Source organism: Pimephales promelas, chromosome 21 (genome assembly GCF_988280905.1).
Source record: "Pimephales promelas chromosome 21, fPimPro1.hap1.1, whole genome shotgun sequence".
NCBI lineage: Eukaryota > Metazoa > Chordata > Actinopteri > Cypriniformes > Leuciscidae > Pimephales > Pimephales promelas.
In genome coordinates this window covers 25,467,567-25,491,629 of record NC_142789.1, presented here as the reverse complement: position 1 = coordinate 25,491,629, position 24,063 = coordinate 25,467,567, and the positions used below count along the sequence as shown (strand labels likewise).

Here is a 24,063-nt window from a genome sequence, read left to right as displayed (position 1 = left end):
GAGGAAAAGTAAGACTCAGAAAAAGCTCAAGTGTTTCCCCCCATTACAGCCTTGCTCATACAAATACAGTGATATATATATATATATATATATATATATATATATATATATATATATATATATATTAAATTATTAAATATATTATAATAAATTAACTAAATAAAATATTTATTTTATTATTTACTTCAACATTTATAGTTGGAGTAGATTTTTAAATGAATAAAATGTCTGCTTAAATAATACAAAAATATTATATAAATAAATTAATATCATGTGTAGTTTTAAATTTGTATACATCAAAAATTATAAATCAAAAGTATCCATAAAATAAAAAAAATGCATATAATAAGAAATACTCAACACCACTGGAATAACAGAGAATCTACATAAAACAAATTGTGATTGACATTTAGGCTGAAGTCATTGTCTATAGGCCTGATGTGTCCGTCCACCTACACAGCTGTGTCTCACTAATCAAACAGGAAGTGCATCAGCAGATGTGTGTTCAGTGGTGTGTGGCAGCTGTGTTGAGAAACCAGCCCTTTAGCACAAATTAAAAATAAACATGCATGTATTCAACCCTAAGACGAACTTTTACCTCAAGGACATTTACACATCCATCCTTGGCTAGGGATTTTTTTGGAGACTATGACCATATCTCTATCATCATAACACAAGAGCTCCATTGTTCCAGCCTCTGAATCTATTTCAAGACCAAGTCCAAAATACTGTCATAGACATTCAATAACAACAACAAAAAAATCCAGCCTGGAATATAAACCTGACACAGAGCCATGTAAAAGTAGTTAACCAATTAAAGTTATTTGAAAACATTTTATAAATTAAATAATCTAAATATATATTTGATTATTAATATATACAATATCTTTTTTATTTAAAGTTTCACATTTTTCCTGAAGAAAACAAGTGAATAAAATAAATAAAATAAAAAAAAATATTGATTTTTTATTTATGTTTTATATGAACTTATGATGTAGCATAAGCTACAACTCTATAAACTTGTGAAAACAGCTGAGCCACTTTCACACTACTGAAAAAAGCAGTTAGGTTAAAGAAGGAAACAATGCTTCCCTGTGAACAGCGTTTGAACTGTGGATCCTCGGCTAGTTACACTTTCAGTTCACTTTAGTTCGACAGAAAATGTTCCATTCAACAAACGCTAACGCTTCACCACAAGAATATGACTATTACAACAACCCGCGCAGCTGGTTACTGTAAGACTTTATGTGCATATCTGCCTGCGTTCGGTGCAGATAATGTTATTCAAAGCCAGTAATGAAATGGCTACTTTTCCTAATATTTGCATATGGTATCAGTAATAATGTGACAGCCATCTGCTGCGTCCACAGCTAACAGTTCAGAAGAGCTCTGGTCATGGTCAGAGCAAACATGGCCTTGCTATATCACAAACTCATCAAGGTACTTTGTATTTGCATAGATCCATCCAATTAAGTCTAATTTCCATCAATGGCACAGAATGTTTCACATATGCAGCCATACATGTGTTTGGCTCATGGTGAAAATGTATATGTAATTAAATATTTCAATATAATGTGTCGGATTGTGGCCAGAGAATACATTTAAATGAACAATATATAATCAATATACTTAAGCCAGTCTTACCAGAGCCAGTCATTTTCTGAACTCTAGGCCATGAATGAGTTGAAGAATGTTTTTCAATACAACATCTGTCAGGTTATGAAATGATCTTTATAAAAGAATGAGTATATGGATGCATTTACATGGCAGGTCTTGATGCCCAAATCCGATTTTCTGACTATACCTGATTTTTTTTGACGACCCACTTACAACAACTTTTAAAAGTGACCCGTATCCGATTTTTGCATTTACACTATACACTGCTGAAACTAAAACCGTGCCTCCCCATATCTTGTGAAATGTCTTCAAATTAGGGCTGTGAAACGATTAATCGTGATTAATCGCATCCAAAATAAAATTTGTGTTTACATAATATATGTGTGTGTAGCGTGTATAATTATTTTGTATATATAAATACATATTTGCATTATATACTTTATATATATTTATACAAAATTAATATTATACATAAATATTAATATTTTATATATTAATAACACATTTTTCTTAAATATAAACATGCATAAGTGTGTATTTATATATACAAAATAATTATACACACTAGACTAGGGATGCACGATATATCGGCCAGCATATCGGTATCGGCCAATATTTGTTCATTTTTAATGTTATCGTTATCGGCCTGGTAAGAAAATGTGGCCGATATATTAAAACCGATAAACAATGTATTATTCCCTTCAGCTGAGACACTTGTTGAGAACTGTTTATGTTTTTGAATTTCTTGAAATATGATCGAAATTTCGAAATTCAAAAAATGAAAATCTGGTTCGGGACAACATGTGCAACGCAAATCTGTCATATCGGCTATACAACACTATAATGAGAACATCATTATAATTGTGCACTTGGGACATGGATTTAATTGTGAGACTTTCGTTTTTGTAATCAGGCTCTCAAAATTAGATAAAAATTTGGATTTAAGTTTATCGGCCGATATATCGGTTATCGGCTTTCAAATATAAAGAATTATCGGTATCGGCCAAAATTTTCATATCGGTGCATCCCTACACTAGACACACACATACAGTAGTATGTAAACACAAACTTTTATTTTGGATGCGATTAATCGCGTTTAATCGTGATTAATCGTTTCCAAGCCCTACTCCAAATACGGATTTATTTCTGTAACATTAACAAACCCGCACTCTTCACCCAAAACACTCAAAAGACATGAAACCTCTGCTTTGCTCCACTGTGTGTGTGTATCCTTGGTCTTCCATCGCGCACTTTTTTAAATGACGTACGACTCGCATTTACTGGGGAATATCCGATTTGTCGGCTCACATGGCACACGCAAATGCACGTATCCGATTCATATCCGATTTATTACCATATGAGTGAGGCCTGAATCTGATCTGAGAAAATCGGAATCCATGAGTTTTTTTTCCGGCTTACACGTTCACCGGTCATTTCTGATCTGTGCCACATGAGAGGAAATAATCGGATTTGGGTCACTTGAACCATGCAGTGTGAAGTGAGGATTTGGAGGCTGAGTTTTGGCAGACTGAAATCATTCCAGAAAAGCTCAGGGTGTCAAGTATCAGAAGAGAGCAGACAGGAGATGATAAATGATAGATGACAAAAGCCTGAAACAGGAGCTGGGTGGAGAATAGCTGAAGGAGGAGGCCATCTTTATGTTACAGTGTATGAAGAAGCACGACTGATTGCTGCCAGTGTCACAAAGATGAGTGTAAGCAAACTTTTAAGTGTTCGTTATTTTAGTTGACTAACATTTAAAAGTATTCTGCCCTTCCATGAGGCGTTTGAGGATATATTACACCAGACATGGAGAATCATCAGGCTAACAATAGAGATGTCTGACTCTCAGCTTCATCCATCAGTCTCTATAAAAACACAATATCTGTCCATCAATGTCTGTCACACTTAAACCAAAGTGTACTAATCAAACTGACAGCCACACATTGGACATGCTAAGATACACACGATAAACTCCTGAGCATACGCCAACACATACAGGCATACAAAACAAGCTGACAAAGACCCATCCATCTGCCACATCCACTCTTCCTCATGAGCAACCACAGACAGCAGTGTCGGGAGCGATTGACAGCCCATTCTTCAAAGCACAAGAACACAAAATGCTCCGATATACTTCAAGGTAAAATCGAAGTACAAACTACTGTAGCAATTGAATCATTAATTTAAAACAAAATCACGGAAAAACAAAGTTTGTTTGGGGAGTTCGGAACAGCTTGCCAAAGTGAACTTCAAAAAAGTTTAAGGTCAGTAATTTCGTTTTTGAAAGAAAATCAGCAAGGACACACTAAAATGATCAAAATTGATAGTGCAGACTTTAATATTGTGAGAAAAAAAAATATTAAGCAGCAATAAACTGCTTTCACCATTGAGTAAACAATGCCAGACCTTCCATTTTTGAACAAACCACTTCTTTAAAGGTAGGGATGGGACGATAACCGGTTTCATGATAAACCGTGATAAAATGTACTGACGGTTAGTATTATCGTTTAAAATTTAATTATCATTAAAACCGTGTTTGATTATCGTGATTTTAATAACTCACTGAATCCTGTCGGCCAGTCTGACGCAGGCGTGCAGCACACAATATTTTTTTTAATTACTATTCGAGAAGGAATGGTGGAAGGCAGTGACTGTGCTCAGGAGATTTTTCAGCCTTTTAAAAGGACCAAATCTGAGGTGTGGTCAAATTTTGGGTTTTACAAAAGTCTTGAGGGAAACTTGATCGAGGAATGGTCACCCTGTCTGCCGAACAAAAAGTCAATGCAATAGAAACACTTCAAATCTGCCGAGTCGTCTTGTGTGATCATCACCCCGCAAGGCAAGTTAACTTTGACCTTAATACCAAAACTACGTCTGGGAAACAATTGGGCACGAAATGTTGTTTTGAGTTGAAACATTTTATGTCACTCACTTGAAATAGACGTGAAGCTTCCGCGAAGAAAAGTTCGTAGCAAGTGGATTTGAGCTAAAGACGAACGAACAACTTCAAACAAGACTATTATTAAGAGTGATATTTTAAGGGATAGTAAAGTATAGACACATCACGTATTAAACCGATTTTTTTTTTACCACATAATTACGGGGACATATTGAATTGATAATGAGATTAGCTAATGTTTTAAATCTTACCTATTTATGAATTCATTTTGTAAAACAATCGTCCAGACAAGATATATCTCACCAATATTATCAAACTCTGTAAGCAATAAATCAACTCTGATTTCATTTTTGCAATACAATCAAAAACCATAGACGCAAGATGGCAAGTTGTATTTGAATGAAACAAGAGCGCGCGTCCGTTGTGATATGGATGTGCGCTGTGTAATAATGCGTTGCTATTGACGGCGGGCATTATAAAGAAGCAAATGCCATAGAATAGAATCTTGCTTAAAAAAACTGCATAGAGAGGCTTGTTTTATTTGTTGTTTGTTGATTTTCAATTATAAAACTTGTTGAAATGTTTTCAGTGTGAGCATCAGTTCTTTTTGAGCACTTTCATAAATTTTTAACAAAACCGTTATAATATTGATAATCACGATTATTTTGGACACTATAATCGTGATATGAAATTTTCATACCGTCCCATCCCTATTTAAAGGTATAGTAGCAAAAACAGTTCATTTTAAAGGGAAATTCTGTCATTATTTATTCACCCTCATGTCGTTCCAAACCCGTAAGACTTTCTCTTCTCTTCAGAACACAAATGAAGATCTTTTTGATGAAATCTGAGAGCTTTCGATCCCTCCATTGACAGCCTATGCAACTACAACTTTGACTCTTCAAAAAGTTCATATAGCAATCATAAAACTAACCACTATGAATGGAACGGTTTAGTGACATTTTGTGAAAAGAAGCGATCGCTTTTAAAGATTGAACAGATTGAATTTAGGCATTTATTCATCAACTTACAAATCAGTTATTGTAAACGGAAGCAAAAACATGCAAAAACCAATGAGGATAATTTTCGTATTACGCAGCACATTACAACTTCTTTCAGTACAAGAAGCCTGGCTCATATTTAATATTTATATTTAAACAATATGAATGTAAGCCAGAGGAGAACTGGCCCCCGACTGAGCCTGGGTTCTCCCAAGGTTTTTTCTCTATCCAATCTGATGGAGTTTTGGTTCCTTGCCACTGTCGCCTTGCTTTTGGCTTGCTTTGGGCTTGCTCAGTTGGGATTATTTAGTGTTTAGCAATGTTGTTGATCCTGTGTTGTGCTACTTTCATGTTATCAGTGTGAAGCTGCTTTGATGCAATCTGTATTGTGAAAAGCGCTATATAAATAAATGTGACTTGACTTCTTCAATCACACAGAAGTGCCGTATAATTGAACACGATCTCCAATTCCTCAAGCCAAATAAGCAGAAAGCCTCTCTGAAGATGCTACGGCTTCAACTTCATGCTGTAGTAGGACAGACTTGGACAGAAAGAATCACTGACTTGAAGCCAAATTCCAGTTTTATTGCAATTATGAGAGATATAAACGGCCTTAAAAAATGTAAAGATTGTGCAGAAAAAGTTCTACGGTATGTGCATTTAAGCAACTCAGTTGGACTTAAAAGGTAATACAACGGTGTGAAGCACGTCAAAACATCAACAATTCACTACAAGTCACAGAAACCTCCGACTGGGCAAAGAATATTTTATGAAACAGACATAATTGAGCAGCAGTGTCAAGGCGGAGACTTGAACACTTCACATGCAAAGCACCACTGAAGCCTTAAACAGCTGGTAATGACAGTTCATTTACCAGTTGACACATTTCAAACCATATTTACATGCTTGTTTCATCTAATACCATTTCAATGACAGTCACTGGTTCCCAGCTCTCTTTTGCATACTATTTAGTAGAGATGGGAAAATTAAACAAAATATATATATATATTTTTTTGATGATAGCAATTATTTTGTATATATTTAAAGAGCATATATGAAAAGCATTTTATGCCTGTAAGAGATTAACTGTACCTTTGCATTTGCCTAATGATTAGTTACTATTTTATCCTACTTTTCATTTTGTGAATAAATCCACATATACGTAAAAAATACATATATAAATACGTAAAAATACATATATAAATAATATAGTTTATGTTCTGTATTATATACAAACATATGCATGTATGTTACTGTTATATTTGCTATAGTTTGTATAGTTGATCAAATTATAAGATAATTAAAATGCATTTAAAAAACAATTGCAATTTTAAATTTCATGCCAACTAACCTGAAATGAACCTGGACCTGAAATTGTTACCTCCAAATTCTACTTCAGCTTGACAAATAAAAAATACTTTTGTTGGTGTAACCTATCTGTCGGTTATAGCAACCTATTTAGTCAGATTACATAACTTTTATGACTGAAATGCATTTTTAGGCTAATTTTAAAAAAAGATAACTATGTCATTGCCCCATAATAACTCTTCAGTTTTTCTGTTTAATTGAAGCCCTTCACAAGATACACATTTCACTTTTGCGAGGAATCAATCTGTTGCTGATCGAAAACCGCCAATTCTGATCTAAGCATCCCTAACATATCAAGCTACAATGTGACAGGCTGTCATAAGAGGGGCTCAGAGGTTTCTCCCAGCATGCCTATAGGGCAGACTGGAGGACAAGGGAAGCTAACTTCTGACAGGTTTCATCGTTAAGGAGAGAAATCAGTTGCTTTTCCACCACATAAAAAGTAAAGTCACAGCTCAATCCTGCTCCTGAAGAGCCCCATTCCTATAGAGTTTCCATCAACCACACCTGAACCAGCTAATCAAGGTCTTCAAGTTTACCAAAAAATGACAGACATGTGTTACAGCAGGGACTAAACTCTGCACGAGGAGCGCGCTTGCATTAGCTTTCTCTCAAAAGACAAATGCATCACATTTCGCTGCATCATTCTCATTTGCACTACGAATATAACACTATCTCTGACCTTTCTATTTTGCCAAAAGACATCATTCCAGTGAAAACACAGACAGAAAACAGCCTTTACATATAACACCTTTTAAAACAGTTTGACAGGAAACATATGTTTACAGCATCAGGGATTCCAATCTGGTCTCCTATTGGAAGCTCAAACGTGTTGTGTAACACGAGAATGAGCCTCATTGGTTTTTGCACATCAAGCGAACATGCTTGAGCTGAGTAGTAAATGACAATTTACAATTTTGGGTAAACTAACTCTTTAATGCTTTATAGGAGCCCAACATGGCAATGCAAAGTCCGATTTCAAACTGCATTTCACAAGATGAATTTTGAGTTCAAGCTTTCGAAAGATACCAAATTTATGATTGGTAAAATAAGTGATATGAACAAAGCCAATAACAAAGTGCCAAATTACACAGTTAAAGGGTTAAATAAGCGTAATATAAGAAAAATAAAAAAAAAATACTCAGTAAAACACCTAGAGTCGGCAGTTAAGGAGACATAAATGTGCCTTACCTCGAAACTTCTTCGGAGGGTTGTTCAGGTCCCCAGATTCTGGTTGCACCACACAGCGGTCGTCCACCAGACTGCAGAGATGAGAGACAGGAGTCAGAGAACAATCTCTATTTTTACACTGCTTTTTATCACGTTTTCTGCACAAATTGTGAGAAAAAGCAATTTCTGAGCTTATGGTACTACAGTGATATTAGTAGCACAGGTGGCATGATCGAATAAGGCACAATATTTAAAGAAATATGCAATCAAAACTGTTAGCATACAGATCATCTATAGCATACCCATAAAAGTTATCACAATTAAATTTCAGCACACATTAGGCGAATAAATGTACAGTTTTTCTCTTCAAAAAAAGGGGGAAAATATTAAGAACTTTTACACAGGAGTTTATGCACATTTTTTGTGAATGAGAATGAGAATGTCCCTGTCTCTAGTTAATATATATATATATATATATATATATATATATATATATATATATATATATATATATATACACGACTGGCTCAAAAAGTCATGAGTCAATGCAAACTAAACAATTACCACTATAAACATATCAGTTTATATCTTTTATCTAATCACACCAAAACACCCCTTTGCTCAAGGTAAATCAGTTAGAAATAAATGATATTGTGTAGGGTTGTTTTGTCTTGAATTAAATTTCTCAAAATATGTAAAGTATTAGAGTTTCAGCACACAGAAAGATTGTAAAAGAGAAACGATTAGCAAATCAAGAGGTCTGTGTTTCCTGAAAGGTTTATCTGCTTAAATGCCTGAGCCACCGTGTTAAAAGCAAATGTCATTTTATACAGATTAAATCATTCAGTGATAATGTAATGACACCAAAATTTGCCTCTCATTTGACTTTTTCTATATCTCTATTAGCCAGAATGAGTCACTGGAAATCAAACTCTTATTAGACACATTCACACAGCAGCAAAATACATTTCTGTTCGTTTGTGAAACACAAACACTGAATTATAACCAAAGTGAGTCAGCTGAGCCTATGAACAGAACTGAAATGTTATGGTTGTCAACTTCTCTCAAATTATAAAACTAAAAAAATGACATGGTGATATGGTGTGGTCAGAACCATTCCTGTTTTGGTTTGTCCTTAAATGAACAATAATCATCATCTGCAGATAGACTGTCTCTGGTAACCTCTATGGCTCCATCTCAATATTTTAAAGTGACAATCTCGGACAGTTACTGTGAGCAAAGGTCTGGTCACACTTATCATTGGGTGCTTTTCAAAACCTATGAGCTGAACAACAATTTGTGGGCATCAAACATGTTAGAATTAACTTATGCAGTATTTCTAGGCTTCAAATGCGCATTAAACATCACTACATCCAACAACCGAACATTTTGACTTGCATTCTCGTGACTTCTGCATCCTTGGGCTTGGACTACAAAATCGAAGCGAGAAATAAAAGTCACGGATTGCTTGAAGTATCGGGCCGGTAGTCAATGTCCTTATTTGGCAGTTCGGCTGCAAATACTGTGATGTAATAGTTCGAAATACGTCACAGAAAACAGAAAAATCAGAACAGGTTGCAAAATATGACCAAAACAGAATATGAAGATATAAACAAAGTAGAGGATTTTGAAGCCCGATACGATACAAATATTTTTGGGTTTTAAAATCCGATGTTCCGATATATCGGCCGATATTTTATTTATTTTTTTTAACTGGACATGATAGTCACAAATTTTGTCATGCTTATTTGGGTTAAGAGAACTGATGACGATGTTCTTTTAATTGTTATTCAAGCAATGTATAGTGCCCAACTCAACGAATGTTGCCAACAGGAACTGTGTAGAGTGCCCACAAACTATACAACTCCAACACTCATGACATGGTTGAAGCGTGATTCGTCCGTTTTTAATTTATTTTTGAAATATTAATTTATCGGCAATTATAACTGCCGATACCGATAGTTTGGAAAATGCCTAATATCGGCCTGCCGATATATCGGTCTGGCTCTAAAACAAAGCACCTGAAGAGAATAATTTCAACTTTTCTGTACTTATAAACACTCCAAATATTCAACAAACTGGATTTAAGGGCTAAAAAAGTGGATTCAGCATGACATGTCCCCTTTAAAACTACACTGTCTTGTTGATAATCACAGGTGTGTTATAATTGGCCTATGACACCTATGCTGTCTAGGAAGGTAGCCTACCAGGATTTTAAAACACAATTATTTCTGAACAAGAAGTTTGAAAGTCTGTTGTCAAAGTTATTCAAATGAAGCAGCAACAAGTCCGTACGTAATTTGCATCCAGCTTTCATCCATTCACCATAAATGTGACCTGGCAGGTGAATTTCACACTCTCCAGGGACTAATGGACAGGTGGCTTCTGTCCGGATTAACATGACTGACCCAGTCACACGCGTGCACCACGACAGTCAGTTCTCATCACATTGGCGTTGTGTCTTTTTTGGTTCCCTATGCCCAGCTGCAGGCCAGGTGGCTCATTATCCCGACCCTGCTAGGGTCTTTCTGTGGCACTGAGACAAACACTACACAATGCATTGCATAGACCAGAGTGGCTAAAAATAGCCATGGCTCATGAGGATGTGCGAGCGGTAGAAAGGCAGAGAAAGTGATTACAAGGCACAACAACGGCATCTCGACAAACGATGTCAACGTTCTGTTCTTCAAAGCCACAAGCTTGCTTTTGTTGCCGTGGACGGGTGATGTGTGTGATGACATCACGCAGGCTGGAAAGGGGACTGATTGTCAGGGTGTGATTAAACCAAGACAATCTCATTTCCAGGGGGAAGGACATGAGAGTGACTTGGTTTCATTTCGGCGAGGAACGCTGGAGCAGAATACAGAAAAGGGAATGGAGGAGGCTGCAACTTCTGTCATTTTTAACAATGTTTTGTCCTGTATTAACATCACATTATTAAACTACTTAATATGACTGGTGGGTTGCTGTCCAAAATGGGCCACATGTCTTTTCTGATAGGGTGTAGACAGTGGGGAAATATAAAATTATATAGAAATGTTCAAATGCAATTGATCATGTAGTGTACAGTAAAAATTTCAAGGACGAAATCGAAAAATTTCAATACGAATCTAAACGATTGGGAGTGTTCGACAAAGGAGAAAATTTCCCCATGCTTGCGCAAATTTGACACGTTGCCCGACAGAAAGCTGCTTGGTTTGAAAGTGAATTTTGTGTGAGCTGTGCGTCATGTAACTGGTCCAACTCGACCCGCTCCAAGCGGGATTCGAACCATGGGAGGTGGGCACGCTAACAAGGATGCTTAAGACAGCAACCTCTAGCGTCAACTGCTAGGTCACGGCACCAAATGTAACTGGTCCTACTCGACCCGCTACGAACATGATTTGAACCGACGTGGGAGGCAGGCACACTTACTGTACAAGGATGCCAAAAACCGCAGCCTCTTACGTCAGTCGCTACTCGCTAGTGTGCATTTTTATTTATTTTTTGACAGCAAACTTTCGCCAAAATTTCTAAATGTGACAGCACCTAAACTCAGCTGTACATATTTAGCATAGCAAAATAAATCAGATTAAGCTTTTAAAGTCGACACGAAAGGAAATTTCTTTATAAATTTTATATACTTTATTAAAATAAAACATGAGAATTAATTGTAAAGTGCTACCGGTTTTTTTTTTTTAGCCCAAAATCTTTAAACATAACTCGATCTTCGGGTGAATCATGAGACTTCTCTCTGGTGACGTACGCAGGACCTCTACAACCATTAACGGATTAGTTCACTTTTAAAACTTTTGCTGATAGTTTACTCACCCCCATGTCTTTCTTTCTTCAGTCGAAAAGAAATTAAGGTTTTTGATGAAAACATTCCAGGATTTTTCTCCATATAATGGACTTCAATGGTAACCAAACGGTTCAAGGTCCGAAAGATAGTTTCAGTGCAGCTTCAAATGGCTTTAAATGATTCCAGACGATGAATAAGGGTCTTATCAAGCGAAACGATCGCTCATTTAAAAAAAAAAAAAAAAGTTTAAGTTTTATAAGCTCAAATGGTCGCCTTGCTCTGTTCCTGATGCTCCTTGTGACTCTCCTGTTCGAACTCGTTTATCAAAATGAACGAATTTTTCGTGTCATTTGGTTCATTCAACAAACGAAATTAACAAATTGACTCGGGAAAAGATTTGTTCATTTTGACACACAAATCGGATCTGAACAGTTGCGATACACAATCTAAATTGGTAATTGGATTTTGGACTGATAGTATCAACATAAAACTAAAACTGAACCAAGTCTACACCCTACATCTGTTATGCTTGGATGTTTATCACAATGCATAAGAAAATATCTGTCGCTACTACTGTTTCATCATGACTTTAAGGCTTTCCATATTTTCCAATCAAATTTTATGCAAACATGCGATCTGACTTTTAAGAACCAGAGACTTTTTTTGTCTTGGGCCAACATCCTAGCAACCACCTAACAATGCCCTAGCAACTGCCATTCATCATATCATAAGGAAAATGCACCAGAAATCCAATCGCACAAGAACAACCGCAAGACATTCTTGTTACTTCTCGTTTTTGAGTGGTTTACCCTCACTTTCTTCTTCCTCTTGTGCTCCTGTATTTTCATGAACTTCCTTTTATTTAAATGCTGATGTCCAAACAGAAGGTGACGACATAAGGTTTGTTATCTTACCCTAAAGTGCTGATAAATCCATTGGTGGACCCCTCCGCATACAGGGAGCAGATGTCCCCGATGTGGAGGAAACTGGACATTTTGTCAGACATTTTGCTCCACTTTGTGGTGTGCCTGCAAACAAGATATGAAACGGATTAAGGTCCAATAAAATCGGAAAATGTCTTTTATTCATCTTATTTAAACATCATATGTAGGTTATTATCAGACATGGAGATAGCGAGACAATAATAGCATAAGGGCCATGGGGATGGATTCGAGAAAATGAGAATTTGCCATTTTGAGTTGGCCTAGTTATAGACAGCACAAGCAAGGTCCTTCTGCTGTAGTGTACAGTATGGGTGCATAATGAGAAATGCTTTTAAAAATACAGCTGTGCTACATGCTGAAAAGACACTTTATTATGTACACTTTTTTGCAGTGTATTGTTCGTACCTTTCTAAAGGGGTGAAATTGAATGCAACATCTTGGTTCACATTATGTCTTATTATTCAAGGACAGCTAGTGGTTAAGTGTGACCTTTTGAGGGATCAACAATTAAGATGTTACAGGGTCAGCAAGAGTCTTATAAGTTTGGTACGCTTTAAAGATTTAGTTTCTGATTGAAATATGATCAATTAAAATTATGCACTGAAGAAGATTAGAAGCCTGCCAACTGGAATGTGTCATATGAAATATGAAGAGCCTTATTATAGTAGTCAAACAAATATCTAGGGCTGTCAAACTGTGTATAATTCTTTTATATATATAAATACACACACATGCTTGTATATTTTTAAGAAATATTTTCATGAATATAAATATAAATATTTATATAAATATTTTATATACAAATAATATTTTTTTCTTAAATATACATGCATGTGTGTGTATTTATATACAAAATAATTATACACAGTGCACCCACATATATTATGTAAACACAAACTTTTATTTTGGATGCGATTAATCGTTTGACAGCCCTACAAATAACAAATAAATTATTTGTAGTAACGTTCAGAATTTATCTAATATTTAGCAACAACAACAAAAAAAAAAATTATAAATAATATAATTAATTGTTGATAAATAAATTAAATTAAATATGAAATTGTAACATCATTTTTAATTAAATTTATTAAAATCTAATAGTTATCATATAGCCTATATATATATATATATATTTTTTTTTTATTTATTTATTTTTTTTAGAAGCATTGAAATTATTAGCAATATGTATGACATCGCCTCTGTGTTCGTACATGATGATATGATATTATGATATGATATGGTTCAATCAATGGCAGATGAGACCAGAAACTGCAAATGCTCAACATATATAGCGTATCAGATTATTACAAACATATACAGTATTGACACTGTTGAGATGATATCTGCCTTTATCTTAACTGAAAGTTTGTGCAGTATTGGAAAATAACTCAACTTTGTTTACTTTGGCTGATTATAAAGAGCAATTATTTTGAACAGTAAACATGCTCGACCTGTGAAATATCCAATGATAAACCTGTTTGAATTTCAAATATTACCCACGGGAATAATGCATGCAGATGTTTACTTTATTTTATTACAAAGCTTTCTGGAATTCTGAATGGTCAATCACAATATTCAGTGGTCAAATATTTCTAAAAAAAAAAAATGACTGTAGCGAATGCTGCATAACTGACCGCTCATCCTTGGAAGACACTTTTATCCAAAGCATTTCATGGTACACATTTACATTCTTATCAGTTCTTGCTTTCCCTGGGAATCAAACCCATGACCTTGGCGTTGCAAGCGCCAAAGCTATTCTGTTTGAGCAACTTATGGAAGATAATAAAATAAACCTCCGATCAATATTTCATATCCATTTATTTACTTACCTGATATGTAGCGGGACAATCAAGTGATACAAATGATAAAGGACCCTGTTAAAGTGTATTATTTCTGATAATGACTGCCTGACTGTACATTATCCCTTAGTGACTGAAATAAATTTGATAGGTAGGCTACTGCATTGGCATCTGTACATGAACAATAACAATACATTGTAGGCCTACTATAACAATAACTGCCTAAATTAACAGCTAACCACCTTATTATATTTGTATACACAGTCCTTAAAAGATGCAACTTTCAGTTACAGTCTAAGGTTTTAAATGTGGAGGGGAACTTATCTGAATAAACAAACCACAGTTTTCCCGTGAGAAAAAAACAAAACAAAACAAAGTTTTACACCGACTTGTAGGCCTACAGTTGAGACATCCACCTTGACGTTGTCTACGCTGAGATCAAACCTAAAGGCTTAATTTGACAGGTGATAATAAACAGCCAATCAGAATCCAGCACCCTCGAACTGAACATTACATCTATCCGTTACAAAACAAACCGCTTCACTGCAGAAACTCCAATCCAGAAAGACACTATAAGCACCAATACTATAAAACCCGACGGCTGAAAGTCTTTTAAATGCCTGTATCCCCAGTCTCGGTGATGTCTGCGGTCCACCTGCCTCCTTCAGCAGCACTTGACACTGTTACACTGAATCAACCGAAAATTGTTACATTGTTACCGCGACAACATCAATGACCGCATCGAACGCCTTTATCGATAGAACGTAACCTGTCAAACTTCCGTTCTGGACTCACTGATGGATGTATCAGTCTCACATCCACTGCCTGCCTGATGAGTCTCTTCGCAGTACAGTAACAGCATGAGTTCAGCCGAACTTTACCTTCTTCAGAAGGAGACCGTGTCGGGAATGCAACACTGGCGATGTGGTCAGCGGATAAACTGCTCCGGTCGAGATTCCTCGTTTAATTCCATGATATGCGAAAGTCTCCCAATTGAAAATCGCGGCGTCTAGCTGCCAGTTGGATTTTGTCCGCACTTGTCCGCTTTCTCACCACCTCCACATGAGCTCTGAAGCTCCGCCCCCTAACTGAACGCATCAGGAGTGAGGGCTGATGGGTAATGGAGTCCTGATTAGATAGATAGATAGATAGATAGATAGATAGATAGATAGATAGATAGATAGATAGATAGATAGATAGATAGATAGATAGATAGATAGATAGATAGATAGATAGATAGATAGATAGATAGATAGATAGATAGATAGATAGATAGATAGATAGATAGATAGATAGATAGATAGATAGATAGATCGATAGATAGATAGATAGATAGATAGATAGATAGATAGATAGAGCTACTCAAGTACACTCTTATCGCTCTTTAAGTAAACACTTGTAATGATAAATCTATGTCAAAAACATGCATGGTCTACTTACCCTTAAGAATCCAGCAAAACAGGTTTGGATCAGGTGGCGTGTGGACTACTTCCTATCCTTCGATTCTGGTTTTCATAGGCACAGATTAAAAAATCTGACCCACAAATCAAGTTGGTGATCTACTTTTTTTCTTTTTTTTGCATTTGGCCTACTAAAAACATTCCTAATGTTCATCAGTCGAACTGGAGCACATTTTTGATGTGCTTTGGCACTGGATTTTAACAGTGCTCCCTTGATAGACGCCTCTATTTTAAATATGCTCTGGGTTGTTCATGAAATGCACCAAACTCACTTCAAAACAGGTTGCTGTAGATCACTCCAGCTTGTTTTAACTGCATTGAAATAGTTTTTTAATGGGTCGTATAGCCGAAATACTGATGGGTCAAGTGTGCATTAAAGCGGGTGGGTTGTTAGAGGTATCAGTGTTTGCTAATGCAAAGCATCAGTGGATCACAAGGCTGTATCCAAAACCTGAACAGGCAGTGCTGTATATGTCTGAATCCAATGTTTGCATCACACACGTCTAAAACGATGCCTTTATATGTTTTTTTTATTTATTTTTTTTTATAATGTCAGTATGTCTTTCACTGCCTGATATCCCACAATGCTGTGTGTGCTGAAAGAACAGAAAGAAGGGAATTAATAAATAAAAAATGTAAAGCATATATTTATACAAAAAACAAATCATTGTTTGTAGCCATAAAATATTAAATTGGTTTTCTCCAAGTTTATTTTTATCTGTTCTCATTAATTATTCATGATATTTTACAACATAACAGGCTGACAACTAATTTTAGCAAATAAAGTCACCAGAAGTCATGGAGTGTTGGCAATTTTCAGCAACATAAACTGTAACACAATGTGGGAATAAAGTTTAACTTCATGCTACTGAGTTTATCTCACCCCACAGACAGTGATATTATTAAAATATTGTTTGAAAAAAAAAAAAAACATGTCAGATATATGTAATGCAATGATAATCTTGCTCAGAAAACATAATATAAGTATTTTTCCCTGCTGGAATGTATATACAAACACTCCCTTGCATATGTGCTTATATCTTTACATTTACATTTGTTTTTTAAAAATTCAAAATTATCCAGCAATTTATTCATACATTTATTATTAATTTCAAATAAATGCTGTTCTTTTAAACTTTCTACTCATCAAAGAATCCTAAGAAACAATCGCGGTTTCCTTAAAAATATGAATCAGCACAACTGTTTTCAACATTGATGTATTGATGTGTTCAAGTAATGATGCTGAAAATTCACAGGAATAAAAGAAAAACATTTAAATAGAAGTTATTTCTAAATTGTAAAATCGTGTAAAATTGTAATTTCACAATAGTAGCCTACTGTTTTACTGTATGTTTGATCAAAAAAAATGATCTGATTATTCAGCAGCACTCTTCACCAGAGCAGCATCCCCAAAATTGGCCAGCACAGCTATACATCCCTCACAGAAAGGTAGATCACCTAGCAACCCAATGTGCACTCACACCCTGAGAGTGATGTTTACTCCCGACACACACACACACACACACCGACACAATAGAGGCTGTAGTGCTTGTCATTCATCATGTGCTGTGTTCTGAACTGCAGGATGAGTAAGAGGGGCCATGAGTGTGGGTGGGCTCAGGTCATTGTTATCATACAAAGTTGTGTGTCTTGCGTTGGGCTTTCACCTTATTCTCCACGTGTGTGAGTGTTTGTGTGGAGTGGAAGAGAGCGTCGAGCGAGCCTTTGAGATGTAAATATACGCAGCTACAGCTGCTCGAACCAAAAGCCGCCACGCGACCCGAACCGTTCCTTTGATCTGTTGATGGATGCGACGGTTAACCCGAGAAAAACAGCAATCGTCTGTGGAGAGACACGATCAAATGTGACACATGTCATTTAGTGTTAAAGATCACATATAGATTTGATGATGACACTTTCTGAGTCAAGACCACAGTCTATTTCCATCATACTAAAGGTTGACAATTACCTCAACTAGTTTTATATTCCTCTGAATATAGCCACTGTTTCTCAGTGTTTGAATTGAATCCTGAAACATTTCAGTTGATTTGAATGGACAGCTTAGACTTCATTCGGGCTCTGAGGATCTGAGCATAAGAGTAAATGAATCAGAAATTTTAGGGTTAGAAAACATTTTTTTTTTAAGTACTAAAAACTAAAACCTTACATTATCGACAGTGGAAAAGATGCTTTTGAGACATTTTTGAGTTCTCTTTGGAGATTACTGGAGTCTTTTTCTCCAGGAATATTAAAATCAGAGAAGCACGAATCTTCAACATGTCCATTTAAAGGGATAGTTCACCCAACAATCATCATTTATTCTAACACAGACAGTCTCATCCCAAGAAGTCATATAACTGAAGTCTTGGGACGTTTTTTGACCACACGTCAACATCCGCCTTTTTGGGGTACCATTAAACGTCGGTTACATGACGATCCCGGGCCGTCATACAACTGACGCTTTACCTTTAACGTTGGTTAGGTGACGGGGTAGGTTTAGGTCTGGGGTACACTCTAAAAAATGCTGGGTTGTTTTAACCCAATTTTGGGTCAAATATGGACAAACCCGAAATGTTGGGTTAAAAATGTAATGTAAAAATTTAACCCAACGGCTGGGTTAGTCCATATTTGACCCAAAGTTGGGTTAAAACAACCCAGCATTTTTTAGAGTGTAGGGTTAGGATCCGATAACGTCATCTAACCAACGTTTAAGGGTACCCTAAAAAGGCGGATGTTGACATATGGTCAAAAGACGTCCCAAGACGTCAGTTATATGACGTCTTGGGATGAGACTGCGCTGTTTATTCACCCTCACGTCGTTCCAAACCCGTGAGACTTTTGTCCATCTTTGAACACAAATGAAGATCTTAAATGAAATATGAGAGCTTCCGTCCCTCTACTGACAGCTACACAACTGACACTTTAACGCTTCAAAAAGTTCATAAATATATTAAAAATAATCCATAGCTAAATTGAGTGGTTTAGTGCAAATTTTCTGAAGAGACTCGATACACTCTAAAAAAATGCTGGGTTGTTTTAACCCAATTTTGGGTCAAATATGGACAAACCCAGCCGTTGGGTTACATTTATAAATTGCATTTTTAATCCAACAATTGTGTTTGTCCATATTTGACCCAAAATTGGGTTAAAACAACCTAGTATTTTTTAGAGTGTAGCTTTATATGATAAACAGACTGAATTTAGGCTTTTATTTCCACATCAAAAAGATCTTCATGTTTTATGTTTTGAAAGATGCAAAAAAGTCTTGGGTTTGGAACATGAGGGTGAGCAATTAATGACAGAATTGTAATTTTTGGGTGAATGAATTAACCCGGACTGGCTTTTCAAATTTTATTATATTGTCGTCTGAGGTCAACTTAAGACGTTCACTTGGTTTATTGCATTCAAAAACATCAAAATGAATAAGTAATAGGCTATTTTCTACCCTAGTTTTGAGCTTAGCTCAAAAACGCTCTGTTTTTATGTGCATCTCGCATTGAAGACTTGGAAGTAAATGCCCACTGCTGTGAGTGGATAACATTTTGCATATTATAATGAGTTTATTATAAGCCTGGTGTCAATAAAAGCTTTTATTGGACTAACAAGGACGTTTTCAGTTCTGAAACTTACAGGATATTCTTATAATCCTATGAATATGATGACCTAGATGTCAAAAGCTCAAGAAATTTTGATTTCTCAGTTCATCACCCCTTTAATCTTATTTTTGTATAGGAGAAATATTCGAGATTTTATTTATGCGTGTCAACAACCATTTCTGTAAAGAACAGCCTGGAACAGTTTACGATCTGTAAATTAATCCAAGGCAAAAATGAAATTAGCCAGCCAATGAGGAGGAAACGGTCATTGTTTGTCGTGGATGATGCGATTACAGCTCATAATGAGCCGCACATTATAGATTAGAGGACGACAAACATCTGCCTTTTAAACTCACCCTATACTGACTACCAAACAGTATATCAATTATTTGAAAATGATATTGTTATACAGCTTAAATCTGTTTCTTTTGAGAAAAAAAAAATGGAGGAAAGCAATAAGTTGTATCAATATAAAGCATCGAAATATGTAATCATGGCTCTAGTCTGGATCTCATTATTAGGTTTCTTGGTCAACAAGAAATGTAATTCGTGAATTAATGTGACGCACTTTCAAATGACTAAGGAAATGATATGGGGATGTGATTGTTTTCCACTGGGAATTGATCAGATGGTGAAAAGTGGAGTAAACACATTCCTTTTATATATTTGAGATCATTCACAATAAATTCAAGAATCAAGGGTCAGTTTTGAGTTTATGTTGACTTTTAGGCTTGATCTGAATCTTTGTCGCGATTTAGTCTTATTCGAGACCACACTCTATTTCCATCACAGTAAAGGTTGACAATTACCGGGAATAAATGGGGAAGTTTCATTTAAAAAAACCACATCATTTTGAACAAAAAGATCATGTTTTCGCCAAAGACTTCTAGTTTCTGTACAGGCTACGTCACCTCACACCATCATCATCACTGGGTGAAGAAATCTCCACCTCTGATTTGATCAACACCATCTGGGGCTTATAACTTCAGCCAGACCTGTTGACGTGACATGACCACTTACTGTAGATGACAGATGCAAACGAACCCGTTCCACCCTACAGGACGACGTTCTTCCACACTAAAAATAAAAGACAATTATACAGTGATAATGGCTTCGGTTTTCTCAGAGGAAAAGGTCTTATTAAAAGAGCTACAGCATTACTCTAATTGGGTCTCATGGCATATTGCTCCGTGAGGCTGTATTTTCATTGATAAGCCACATTATTTTGTATGGCTCTGGTTAGAATAAAACAAATTACTGTATACAATGAAAATTCACTTTCAATAAGAAATAGGCTGCCACAATGTATCAGTTCACATGCTACAAACTTAATAAACAAATGCTTGACAAAACAATGTGATCCTAGAGATGGAAATCCACCTTATCATAATCTAATTTCTGCACACTATTATGTGGTAACTATGGAAATGAATCATTTGTACTCATCTGAGATATGATATCTGAGGATGAAGTGCAGACACTCTTGAGAGGGGGGAGAGAAAGAGACCTTTTTGAAATAAATCACTCATCACTACTCATCTGAGATATGATATCCGAGTATGCAGTGCGAGAGAGAGAGATGGAGATCCAATGGAAACCTTTTGAAATAAATAATGGGCTCTATGCACGACGGTATTTCCGGTGAAGCATTAGGGATGCTCGATAACTTCCGCCGATCGTAGAGTCCAATGCAATACCGAGAATTTATATTGAATTTTATACTCCATGGTTATACTAAAGAAACGTTAGTCACAAAAACAGATAAAACAGACACCCCTCGTTGTGTTTATGCTTCTTTTTAAAATTATATTAAATAAATATAACTATATATAAAATGACATCTAAACTTATGTACGTTTCATTTCAAAGACTGAAGGACAGTACATTTTGAAGACTCTGCCATAATCCCGTTTTCCTCGGTTTTCCTCCGCTTAAATCTCCACAACCGGAAATGGACGAGCATCCTTGCGTCAAATGCGGAATTTATGCGTGCATATAGCCCATTATCATCAATATTAATGTATTTGCTGGTTTTCCCCTCATCAAAACAGGCCTGCGATCTTGCGCTGTGAGCTCTTACACAATATATTAATGTCACTTTCTTTCTCCATTCCGGATTGCAGGATCTCAGTCCGAGGGTCTCTGAGTAATAATGGCCGATTAGCAAGCCCAGCTTCATTAAGTCACTATTAAGCACTGTGTAATTTGCCTGTCTCTAATGGCAGCGTGGAGGACAGGCGTGACTGATGAGAGAAACTCACTGTGATTCTACAAACCAAGAATTAGAGGAGGAACAGCAGAAAAAGCAGATTGTTTCATTCAGACTGGATTGCACATCTTGCCTCATTATGCAAGCACAAAAGGCATTTAAGATTGGAATAAAATTGATAATGGATGACTCGATAAAACTATAAAGAGCTTATAGATACTATAAGTGTTTTCTGCATCATTTTTCCCATGAGAACTGACGCTGATTTTTCACACATCAAAAGATACTCTTATAAGTTATTGGAAGTTTTGTCTACATTTTAAATCCCAAAGATGTTTCACCGGGATGCCTCAGTGTTATGAATATAGCTCATTTTATACTCATAAATCACAGCAGTGGATAATACTAACATGCATCACATCCTTATTTGGGCCACTGGAATATTTATCTTTTTCTCTCATGTTGCAGTGAAACTCTCTTGATAATGTTCTATATAAATAGAAGTCAACACTGTTTTAAACTCGGCTACACTGAACAGCAGCAGCGTGGACATTAGCCGAGTCTAAAGGGAAAAACACTTTCTGCAGAGGATCTCAAGCCAATAAAAAAAAAAAGGCCAGCCAAAAAAAGAAAGAAAGAAAAGAAATGCAATTCTGGACTAATATCTAAAATTACAACTTAAAATTTTACATGACTACATAAAATTAGATTTTAGTTACTTATACCACAATTTATTCAATTTTTAAACTCTATCAAAACTTTAAATATGAATGCATTTTGTCAAGAATCAATGAATAATTATTAATTCATCAATAGAAATATATATGTATATACATTTAGATATACATGTATATATAGTGTCAAAATATATATGTATATACATTTAGATATACATGTATATATAGTGTCAATCTAATCAATGAATATATATATATATATATATATATATATATAATTATATATATATATATATATGCATTACTATTACACACATCTAACAAATGTTTTTTTGGGGGGATATATATATATATATATATATATACATATACATCTTTATACTTTTGTATTACTTATATTTTATTTCATATTTTATAAAATGTTATTTTCATCAAACATAATTATTGTATTTTATACATTGAGTATTGCTGTTAATTGATTAATATGAATCAAATGGGGAAAAAACTATTCAATGCTATTAAATGAGTGAATCTTTATCTATAAATAGCAAATATGAATACATTCAAATATGCTCTGAAATAATAAAGATAATAATAAACAAAAAATAATGATATTATATAAAAACAAATTATTTACATTATTATTAAGAGGGGTGGTGATGGCACAGTGGATGAAACACATGCCTTTGGTGTGAGAGACCCGGGTTCGAATTCACTGTGAGACACCAATGTGTCCCTGAGCAAGACACTTAACCCCTAGTTGCTCCAGAGGCGTGCGACCTCTGACATATATAGCAATTGTAAGTCGCTTTGAATAAAAGCGTCAGCTAAATGAATAAATGTAAATGTATACTTGAATTTTGTAATTTATTTTTCTCTTTTTTCCAATTGTTCTTTTATCTGACAAACAGAATAAGGTCAGAGGTTATAAGAAGTGCCCTGAAACTCAGTGCAGCTCTCTCTCCGAGGTGAAAATGTGACCTCATCATAAAAAAACACCATGACCTGTCCTCCCTTGTTAGTCAAACACTTATACAACCTCAAGAGGCAAAGCTGACACTTACTAACAGAGCAGAGAATTACAGATTTCACTCTTCACCAATGGTTGCTAAACACTACAGCCTACACGCAGCATCAGTCGATATCACACATCCCGTTGCCATAGAGACCCAGAAATGTCGGCTCACTCACCAAACCCAGTGACTCATGAGACAAAAACAGGATTGGGAGAGTTTGCCACAATCCTCACATTATCAGTGGATCGAAGTGCAAGGAAACACAATCACTACTAATAAATACAGCGCTATAACCGCTAGACACAGTGTGTGTCCCTCATTAATCAGAGAAGAAGTCCATCAATTTGTGATTAATATTTAAACCATAATCACAAACACTGGCTAACATACTTGAGAAAATCTTTTGCACGTTTAGGTCATCATACAGAATAGATAATATCAATTTGCAATATATATATATATATATATATATATATATATTTATTTATTATCATTGTTGGAAACAGTTGTGTTGCTTAATAAT

General features: G+C 35.5%; 1 protein-coding gene across 14 annotated transcripts in view; it reads right to left on the bottom strand.

Annotated features, from left to right (window-relative positions):
* Nucleotides 1-15,649, bottom strand: part of itpr1b (inositol 1,4,5-trisphosphate receptor, type 1b) — a 127,124-nt gene extending 111,475 nt beyond the window's left edge. For all 14 annotated transcript variants that reach the window (XM_039673510.2, XM_039673513.2, XM_039673512.2 and 11 more), the window contains exons 1-3: nucleotides 15,464-15,649; nucleotides 12,754-12,867; nucleotides 8,080-8,150 (exon numbers count right to left, since the gene is read on the bottom strand). In XM_039673510.2, coding sequence (XP_039529444.2) covers nucleotides 8,080-8,150; nucleotides 12,754-12,845 — 163 coding nt within the window. In that variant the 5' untranslated portion in view covers nucleotides 12,846-12,867; nucleotides 15,464-15,649. The remainder of the gene's footprint in view (nucleotides 1-8,079; nucleotides 8,151-12,753; nucleotides 12,868-15,463) is intronic.
* Nucleotides 15,650-24,063: the final 8,414 nt, after the last annotated feature.